The 12030-nt window shown below is 50.2% G+C and overlaps 1 protein-coding gene across 1 annotated transcript in view; it reads left to right on the forward strand.

Annotated features, from left to right (window-relative positions):
- unc13ba (unc-13 homolog Ba (C. elegans)) overlaps nucleotides 1–12030 on the forward strand; it is a 516655-nt gene that overhangs the window by 467872 nt on the left and 36753 nt on the right. The window contains exon 33 of the mRNA XM_084308024.1: nucleotides 9808–9931. Within this exon, the coding sequence (XP_084164150.1) occupies nucleotides 9808–9931 (124 nt within the window). The remainder of the gene's footprint in view (nucleotides 1–9807; nucleotides 9932–12030) is intronic.

Below are 12030 nucleotides of genomic sequence, written 5' to 3' on the forward strand. Positions count from 1 at the left end.
TACGCAGCGCTACACTACATGGCTTTATGCAGCGCTACACTACATGGCTTTACTTTGCGCTACACTACATGGCTTTACGCAGCGCTACACTACATGGCTTTACACAGCGCTACACTACATGGCTTTACGCAGCGCTACACTACATGGCTTTACGCAGCGCTACACTACATGGCTTTACGCAGCGCTACACTACATGGCTTTATGCAGCGCTACACTACATGGTTTTTTTTTTTCTTTATTTTTTTTTTACTTATTTTTTTTGCTTTACACTACATGGCTTTACGCACGCTACACTACAAGGTTTTTACGCAGCGCTACACTACATGGGTTTACACAGTGCAGCGCTACACTACATGGCTTTACGCAGCGCTACACTACATGGGTTTACACAGTGCAGCGCTACACTACATGGCTTTACACAGTGCAGCGCTACACTACATGGCTTTACGCAGCGCTACACTACATGGCTTTACGCGGCGCTACACTACATGGCTTTATGCAGCGCTACACTACATGGCTTTACACAGTGCAGCGCTACACTACATGGCTTTACGCAGCGCTACACTACATGGCTTTATGCAGCGCTACACTACATGGCTTTATGCAGCGCTACACTACATGGCTTTATGCAGCGCTACACTACATGGCTTTATGCAGCGCTACACTACATGGCTTTATGCAGCGCTACACTACATGGCTTTACGCAGCGCTACACTACATGGCTTTATGCAGCGCTACACTACATGGCTTTACGCAGCGCTACACTACATGGCTTTATGCAGCACTACACTACATGGCTTTACGCAGCGCTACACTACATGGGTTTACACAGTGCAGCGCTACACTACATGGCTTTACGCAGCGCTACACTACATGGGTTTACACAGTGCAGCGCTACACTACATGGCTTTACGCAGCGCTACACTACATGGGTTTACACAGTGCAGCGCTACACTACATGGCTTTACGCAGCGCTACACTACATGGGTTTACACAGTGCAGCGCTACACTACATGGCTTTACGCAGCGCTACACTACATGGGTTTACACAGTGCAGCGCTACACTACATGGCTTTACGCAGCGCTACACTACATGGGTTTACACAGTGCAGCGCTACACTACATGGCTTTACGCAGCGCTACACTACATGGGTTTACACAGTGCAGCGCTACACTACATGGCTTTATGCAGCGCTACACTACATGGGTTTACACAGTGCAGCGCTACACTACATGGCTTTACGCAGTGCTACACTACATGGGTTTACACAGTGCAGCGCTACACTACATGGCTTTATGCAGCGCTACACTACATGGCTTTACACAGCGCTACACTACATGGCTTTACACAGCGCTACAGGCTTTACGCAGCGCTACACTACATGGCTTTACGCAGCGCTACACTACATGGCTTTACGCAGCGCTACACTACATGGCTTTACGCAGCGCTACACTACATGGCTTTACGCAGTGCTACACTACATGGGTTTACACAGTGCAGCGCTACACTACATGGCTTTACGCAGCGCTACACTACATGGCTTTACGCAGTGCTACACTACATGGGTTTACACAGTGCAGCGCTACACTACATGGCTTTACGCAGCGCTACACTACATGGCTTTACACAGCGCTACACTACATGGCTTTACGCAGCGCTACACTACATGGCTTTACGCAGCGCTACACTACATGGCTTTACGCAGCGCTACACTACATGGCTTTACGCAGCGCTACACTACATGGCTTTACACAGTGCTACACTACATGGCTTTACGCAGCGCTACACTACATGGCTTTACGCAGCGCTACACTACATGGCTTTACGCAGCGCTACACTACATGGCTTTATGCAGCGCTACACTACATGGCTTTACGCAGCGCTACACTACATGGCTTTACGCAGCGCTACACTACATGGCTTTACGCAGCGCTACACTACATGGGTTTATGCAGCGCTACACTACATGGCTTTACGCAGCGCTACACTACATGGCTTTATGCAGCGCTACACTACATGGCTTTACGCAGCGCTACACTACATGGCTTTACGCAGCGCTACACTACATGGCTTTACGCAGCGCTACACTACATAGGTTTACACAGTGCAGCGCTACACTACATGGGTTTACACAGTGCAGCGCTACACTACATGGCTTTACGCAGCGCTACACTACATGGGTTTACACAGTGCAGCGCTACACTACATGGCTTTACACAGTGCAGCGCTACACTACATGGCTTTATGCAGCGCTACACTACATGGGTTTACACAGTGCAGCGCTACACTACATGGCTTTACGCAGTGCTACACTACATGGGTTTACACAGTGCAGCGCTACACTACATGGCTTTATGCAGCGCTACACTACATGGCTTTACACAGCGCTACACTACATGGCTTTACACAGCGCTACACTACATGGCTTTACGCAGCGCTACACTACATGGCTTTACGCAGCGCTACACTACATGGCTTTACGCAGCGCTACACTACATGGCTTTACGCAGCGCTACACTACATGGCTTTACGCAGCGCTACACTACATGGGTTTATGCAGCGCTACACTACATGGCTTTACGCAGCGCTACACTACATGGCTTTATGCAGCGCTACACTACATGGCTTTACGCAGCGCTACACTACATGGCTTTATGCAGCGCTACACTACATGGCTTTACGCAGCGCTACACTACATGGGTTTACACAGTGCAGCGCTACACTACATGGGTTTACACAGTGCAGCGCTACACTACATGGCTTTACGCAGCGCTACACTACATGGGTTTATGCAGTGCAGCGCTACACTACATGGCTTTACGCAGCGCTACACTACATGGCTTTATGCAGCGCTACACTACATGGGTTTACACAGTGCAGCGCTACACTACATGGCTTTACGCAGCGCTACACTACATGGGTTTACACAGTGCAGCGCTACACTACATGGCTTTATGCAGCGCTACACTACATGGCTTTACACAGTGCTACACTACATGGCTTTACACAGCGCTACACTACATGGCTTTACGCAGCGCTACACTACATGGCTTTACGCAGCGCTACACTACATGGCTTTACGCAGCGCTACACTACATGGCTTTACGCAGCGCTACACTACATGGCTTTATGCAGCGCTACACTACATGGGTTTACACAGTGCAGTGCTACACTACATGGCTTTACGCAGTGCTACACTACATGGCTTTACGCAGCGCTACACTACATGGCTTTATGCAGCGCTACACTACATGGCTTTACACAGCGCTACACTACATGGCTTTACACAGCGCTACACTACATGGCTTTACGCAGCGCTACACTACATGGCTTTACGCAGCGCTACACTACATGGCTTTACGCAGCGCTACACTACATGGCTTTATGCAGCGCTACACTACATGGCTTTATGCAGTGCTACACTACATGGCTTTACGCAGCGCTACACTACATGGCTTTACGCAGCGCTACACTACATGGCTTTATGCAGCGCTACACTACATGGCTTTACGCAGCGCTACACTACATGGCTTTATGCAGCGCTACACTACATGGCTTTACGCAGCGCTACACTACATGGCTTTATGCAGCGCTACACTACATGGCTTTATGCAGCGCTACACTACATGGGTTTACACAGTGCAGCGCTACACTACATGGCTTTACGCAGCGCTACACTACATGGGTTTACACAGTGCAGCGCTACACTACATGGCTTTACGCAGCGCTACACTACATGGGTTTACACAGTGCAGCGCTACACTACATGGCTTTATGCAGCGCTACACTACATGGGTTTACACAGTGCAGCGCTACACTACATGGCTTTACGCAGCGCTACACTACATGGGTTTACACAGTGCAGCGCTACACTACATGGCTTTATGCAGCGCTACACTACATGGGTTTACACAGTGCAGCGCTACACTACATGGCTTTACGCAGCGCTACACTACATGGGTTTACACAGTGCAGCGCTACACTACATGGCTTTACGCAGTGCTACATTACATGGGTTTACACAGTGCAGCGCTACACTACATGGCTTTACGCAGCGCTACACTACATGGCTTTACGCAGCGTTACACTACATGGCTTTACACAGCGCTACACTACATGGCTTTACGCAGCGCTACACTACATGGCTTTATGCAGCGCTACACTACATGGCTTTACGCAGCGCTACACTACATGGCTTTACGCAGCGCTACACTACATGGCTTTACGCAGTGCTACACTACATGGGTTTACACAGTGCAGCGCTACACTACATGGCTTTATGCAGCGCTACACTACATGGCTTTACGCAGCGCTACACTACATGGCTTTATGCAGCGCTACACTACATGGCTTTACGCAGCGCTACACTACATGGCTTTATGCAGCGCTACACTACATGGCTTTACGCAGCGCTACACTACATGGCTTTATGCAGCGCTACACTACATGGCTTTACGCAGCGCTACACTACATGGCTTTACGCAGCGCTACACTACATGGCTTTACGCAGCGCTACACTACATGGCTTTATGCAGCGCTACACTACATGGCTTTACGCAGCGCTACACTACATGGCTTTACGCAGCGCTACACTACATGGCTTTACGCAGCGCTACACTACATGGCTTTATGCAGCGCTACACTACATGGCTTTACACAGCGCTACACTACATGGCTTTACGCAGCGCTACACTACATGGCTTTATGCAGCGCTACACTACATGGGTTTATGCAGCGCTACACTACATGGCTTTATGCAGCGCTACACTACATGGCTTTATGCAGCGCTACACTACATGGCTTTACGCAGCGCTACACTACATGGCTTTACGCAGCGCTACACTACATGGCTTTACGCAGCGCTACACTACATGGCTTTACACAGCGCTACACTACATGGCTTTACGCAGCGCTACACTACATGGCTTTACGCAGCGCTACACTACATGGCTTTACACAGCGCTACACTACATGGCTTTACGCAGTGCTACACTACATGGGTTTACACAGTGCAGCGCTACACTACATGGCTTTACGCAGCGCTACACTACATGGCTTTACGCAGTGCTACACTACATGGGTTTACACAGTGCAGCGCTACACTACATGGCTTTACGCAGCGCTACACTACATGGCTTTACACAGCGCTACACTACATGGCTTTACGCAGCGCTACACTACATGGCTTTACGCAGCGCTACACTACATGGCTTTACGCAGCGCTACACTACATGGCTTTACGCAGCGCTACACTACATGGCTTTACACAGTGCTACACTACATGGCTTTACGCAGCGCTACACTACATGGCTTTACGCAGCGCTACACTACATGGCTTTACGCAGCGCTACACTACATGGCTTTATGCAGCGCTACACTACATGGCTTTACGCAGCGCTACACTACATGGCTTTACGCAGCGCTACACTACATGGCTTTACGCAGCGCTACACTACATGGGTTTATGCAGCGCTACACTACATGGCTTTACGCAGCGCTACACTACATGGCTTTATGCAGCGCTACACTACATGGCTTTACGCAGCGCTACACTACATGGCTTTACGCAGCGCTACACTACATGGCTTTACGCAGCGCTACACTACATAGGTTTACACAGTGCAGCGCTACACTACATGGGTTTACACAGTGCAGCGCTACACTACATGGCTTTACGCAGCGCTACACTACATGGGTTTACACAGTGCAGCGCTACACTACATGGCTTTACACAGTGCAGCGCTACACTACATGGCTTTATGCAGCGCTACACTACATGGGTTTACACAGTGCAGCGCTACACTACATGGCTTTACGCAGTGCTACACTACATGGGTTTACACAGTGCAGCGCTACACTACATGGCTTTATGCAGCGCTACACTACATGGCTTTACACAGCGCTACACTACATGGCTTTACACAGCGCTACACTACATGGCTTTACGCAGCGCTACACTACATGGCTTTACGCAGCGCTACACTACATGGCTTTACGCAGCGCTACACTACATGGCTTTACGCAGCGCTACACTACATGGCTTTACGCAGCGCTACACTACATGGGTTTATGCAGCGCTACACTACATGGCTTTACGCAGCGCTACACTACATGGCTTTATGCAGCGCTACACTACATGGCTTTACGCAGCGCTACACTACATGGCTTTATGCAGCGCTACACTACATGGCTTTACGCAGCGCTACACTACATGGGTTTACACAGTGCAGCGCTACACTACATGGGTTTACACAGTGCAGCGCTACACTACATGGCTTTACGCAGCGCTACACTACATGGGTTTATGCAGTGCAGCGCTACACTACATGGCTTTACGCAGCGCTACACTACATGGCTTTATGCAGCGCTACACTACATGGGTTTACACAGTGCAGCGCTACACTACATGGCTTTACGCAGCGCTACACTACATGGGTTTACACAGTGCAGCGCTACACTACATGGCTTTATGCAGCGCTACACTACATGGCTTTACACAGTGCTACACTACATGGCTTTACACAGCGCTACACTACATGGCTTTACGCAGCGCTACACTACATGGCTTTACGCAGCGCTACACTACATGGCTTTACGCAGCGCTACACTACATGGCTTTACGCAGCGCTACACTACATGGCTTTATGCAGCGCTACACTACATGGGTTTACACAGTGCAGTGCTACACTACATGGCTTTACGCAGTGCTACACTACATGGCTTTACGCAGCGCTACACTACATGGCTTTATGCAGCGCTACACTACATGGCTTTACACAGCGCTACACTACATGGCTTTACACAGCGCTACACTACATGGCTTTACGCAGCGCTACACTACATGGCTTTACGCAGCGCTACACTACATGGCTTTACGCAGCGCTACACTACATGGCTTTACGCAGCGCTACACTACATGGCTTTATGCAGCGCTACACTACATGGCTTTATGCAGTGCTACACTACATGGCTTTACGCAGCGCTACACTACATGGCTTTACGCAGCGCTACACTACATGGCTTTATGCAGCGCTACACTACATGGCTTTACGCAGCGCTACACTACATGGCTTTATGCAGCGCTACACTACATGGCTTTACGCAGCGCTACACTACATGGCTTTATGCAGCGCTACACTACATGGCTTTATGCAGCGCTACACTACATGGGTTTACACAGTGCAGCGCTACACTACATGGCTTTACGCAGCGCTACACTACATGGGTTTACACAGTGCAGCGCTACACTACATGGCTTTACGCAGCGCTACACTACATGGGTTTACACAGTGCAGCGCTACACTACATGGCTTTATGCAGCGCTACACTACATGGGTTTACACAGTGCAGCGCTACACTACATGGCTTTACGCAGCGCTACACTACATGGGTTTACACAGTGCAGCGCTACACTACATGGCTTTATGCAGCGCTACACTACATGGGTTTACACAGTGCAGCGCTACACTACATGGCTTTACGCAGCGCTACACTACATGGGTTTACACAGTGCAGCGCTACACTACATGGCTTTACGCAGTGCTACATTACATGGGTTTACACAGTGCAGCGCTACACTACATGGCTTTACGCAGCGCTACACTACATGGCTTTACGCAGCGTTACACTACATGGCTTTACACAGCGCTACACTACATGGCTTTACGCAGCGCTACACTACATGGCTTTATGCAGCGCTACACTACATGGCTTTACGCAGCGCTACACTACATGGCTTTACGCAGCGCTACACTACATGGCTTTACGCAGTGCTACACTACATGGGTTTACACAGTGCAGCGCTACACTACATGGCTTTACGCAGTGCTACACTACATGGCTTTACGCAGCGCTACACTACATGGCTTTATGCAGCGCTACACTACATGGCTTTACGCAGCGCTACACTACATGGCTTTATGCAGCGCTACACTACATGGCTTTACGCAGCGCTACACTACATGGCTTTATGCAGCGCTACACTACATGGCTTTACGCAGCGCTACACTACATGGCTTTATGCAGCGCTACACTACATGGCTTTACGCAGCGCTACACTACATGGCTTTACGCAGCGCTACACTACATGGCTTTACGCAGCGCTACACTACATGGCTTTATGCAGCGCTACACTACATGGCTTTACGCAGCGCTACACTACATGGCTTTACGCAGCGCTACACTACATGGCTTTACGCAGCGCTACACTACATGGCTTTATGCAGCGCTACACTACATGGCTTTACACAGCGCTACACTACATGGCTTTACGCAGCGCTACACTACATGGCTTTATGCAGCGCTACACTACATGGGTTTATGCAGCGCTACACTACATGGCTTTATGCAGCGCTACACTACATGGCTTTATGCAGCGCTACACTACATGGCTTTACGCAGCGCTACACTACATGGCTTTACGCAGCGCTACACTACATGGCTTTACGCAGCGCTACACTACATGGCTTTACACAGCGCTACACTACATGGCTTTACGCAGCGCTACACTACATGGCTTTACGCAGCGCTACACTACATGGCTTTACACAGCGCTACACTACATGGCTTTACGCAGCGCTACACTACATGGCTTTACACAGCGCTACACTACATGGCTTTACACAGCGCTACACTACATGGCTTTACGCAGCGCTACACTACATGGCTTTACACAGCGCTACACTACATGGCTTTACACAGCGCTACACTACATGGCTTTACACAGCGCTACACTACATGGCTTTACGCAGCGCTACACTACATGGCTTTACGCAGCGCTACACTACATGGCTTTACACAGCGCTACACTACATGGCTTTACACAGCGCTACACTACATGGCTTTACACAGCGCTACACTACATGGCTTTACGCAGCGCTACACTACATGGCTTTATGCAGCGCTACACTACATGGCTTTACGCAGCGCTACACTACATGGCTTTATGCAGCGCTACACTACATGGCTTTACACAGCGCTACACTACATGGCTTTACACAGCGCTACACTACATGGCTTTATGCAGCGCTACACTACATGGCTTTATGCAGCGCTACACTACATGGCTTTATGCAGCGCTACACTACATGGCTTTACGCAGCGCTACACTACATGGCTTTACGCAGCGCTACACTACATGGCTTTATGCAGCGCTACACTACTTGGCTTTACGCAGCGCTACACTACATGGCTTTATGCAGCGCTACACTACATGGCTTTATGCAGCGCTACACTACATGGGTTTATGCAGCGCTACACTACATGGCTTTATGCAGCGCTACACTACATGGGTTTATGCAGCGCTACACTACATGGCTTTATGCAGCGCTACACTACATGGCTTTACGCAGCGCTACACTACATGGCTTTATGCAGCGCTACACTACATGGCTTTATGCAGCGCTACACTACATGGCTTTACGCAGCGCTACACTACATGGCTTTACGCAGCGCTACACTACATGGCTTTACGCAGCGCTACACTACATGGCTTTACGCAGCGCTACACTACATGGCTTTACGCAGCGCTACACTACATGGCTTTATGCAGCGCTACACTACATGGCTTTACGCAGCGCTACACTACATGGCTTTATGCAGCGCTACACTACATGGCTTTACGCAGCGCTACACTACATGGCTTTAGCATTCAGCCCAGCTGTAGCTATTGCTGATCCCCCATTGAGCCCCCTGGGCAGCGGTACAGTATATCATACGTGTGTGTAATGTGTGCGCATATCTTTGTGTGCATGTTTGGATATGGTGTGTGTGTGTGTGTGTGTGTGTGTGTGTGTGTGTGTATCCAGTCTGAGTGTGTTTGCAGATATCTGTGAGAAGACGGTGCTGAAGAGGATCTTGAAGGATCTGTGGAAGACGGTCCTCAGCAGCTTGGAGAAGACCATCGTCCTGCCCCAGAGCAACGACAGCCTGGTACACACACACTGAGAGAGACACACACCAGAGCAATGACAGCCTGGTACACACACACAGAGAGACACACACACCAGAGCAACGACAGCCTGGTACACACACACTGAGAGTGACACACACCAGAGCAACGACAGCCTGGTACACACACACTGAGAGACACACACACCAGAGCAACGACAGCCTGGTACACACACACACAGAGAGACACACACACCAGAGCAACGACAGCCTGGTACACACACACTGAGAGACACACACACCAGAGCAACGACAGCCTGGTACACACACACTGAGAGACACACACACCAGAGCAACGACAGCCTGGTACACACACACTGAGAGACACACACACCAGAGCAACGACAGCCTGGTACACACACACTGAGAGACACACACACCAGAGCAACGACAGCCTGGTACACACACACTGAGAGAGACACACACCAGAGCAATGACAGCCTGGTACACACACACTGAGAGAGACACACACCAGAGCAACGACAGCCTGGTACACACACACTGAGAGAGACACACACCAGAGCAATGACAGCCTGGTACACACACACTGAGAGAGACACACACCAGAGCAATGACAGCCTGGTACACACACACAGAGAGACACACACACCAGAGCAACGACAGCCTGGTACACACACACACAGAGACACACACACCAGAGCAATGACAGCCTGGTACACACACACACAGAGAGACACACACACCAGAGCAACGACAGCCTGGTACACACACACGAAGAGGGACACACACCAGAGCAACGACAGCCTGGTATACACACACACAGAGAGACACACACACCAGAGCAACGACAGCCTGGTACACACACTCAGAGGGACACACACACCAGAGCAACGACAGCCTGGTATACACACACTAAGAGGGACACACACACCAGAGCAACGACAGCCTGGTACACACACTCAGAGGGACACACACACCAGAGCAACGACAGCCTGGTACACACACTGAGAGGGACACACACACCAGAGCAACGACAGCCTGGTACACACACTGAGAGGGACACACACACCAGAGCAACGACAGCCTGGTACACACACTAAGACGGGGACACACACCAGAGCAACGACAGCCTGGTACACACACTAAGAGGGACACACACACCAGAGCAACGACAGCCTGGTACACACACTGAGAGGGACACACACTGAGAGGGGGACACACACCAGAGCAACGACAGCCTGGTACACACACTAAGAGGGGGACACACACCAGAGCAACGACAGCCTGGTACACACACTGAGAGGGACACACACACCACATCCTGCCCCAGAGCAATGACAGCATGGTACACACACACTGAGAGGGACACACACACCACATCCTGCCCCAGAGCAATGACAGCATGGTACACACACACTGAGAGGGACACACACACCACATCCACGCACTACTACCACACTCACACACAATATTATGCAAACACATGCACTACACACACACAACACAAACACTTGCAAATGTATATTTTAGTGCTAACGACACAGACTCAGCTATGTCACAATAGACCTGTTCGCTGTATACGTCAGACTCAGTGTGCACACGCATCCCCGGAGCAGAAAGGAACGTAATCCTGGTCAGAACAACGGGGCAGAGTACAATATATTTGCATTTGTTAGCCATGCTAGAGATCTAAACAATCAATCCATGCCAAAGCTAGATATGTAAAAGGTGAAAGACTGAACTTTTAGTCAGGGGAGTGCCATGGTTTCTCCATAGAGCCCAATCATATTCTTTTAGCGCAGAAGCTCGCGCAGGTCCAAGGCAACTTAGTCAAGTGACTCAGTTGGTATTGCTGATTGACTCGAACACGGTATGTTTGTGTGGAATAATGACCCCCCCCCCTCAAAACATCTCCCACTCATGTTTCCAACCCCCCTCCCATTCTTGTTATTCCCCCCACACCTCTCCAATCTGTCTATCCCCCATGTCTACCCCCTCCTCCCCCTCCTAACTCACCCCTGCCCCTCTCCTTGACTCCTCCAATCCAATCTTTCCTATCTCACCTGGGCACAACCCATCTTCTCTGACTATAAAGATATACGTTCCCCATGTCTCAGGGA

Source organism: Notolepis coatsorum (assembly GCF_963971535.1).
Source record: "Notolepis coatsorum genome assembly, chromosome: 2".
Taxonomy (NCBI): domain Eukaryota; kingdom Metazoa; phylum Chordata; class Actinopteri; order Aulopiformes; family Paralepididae; genus Notolepis; species Notolepis coatsorum.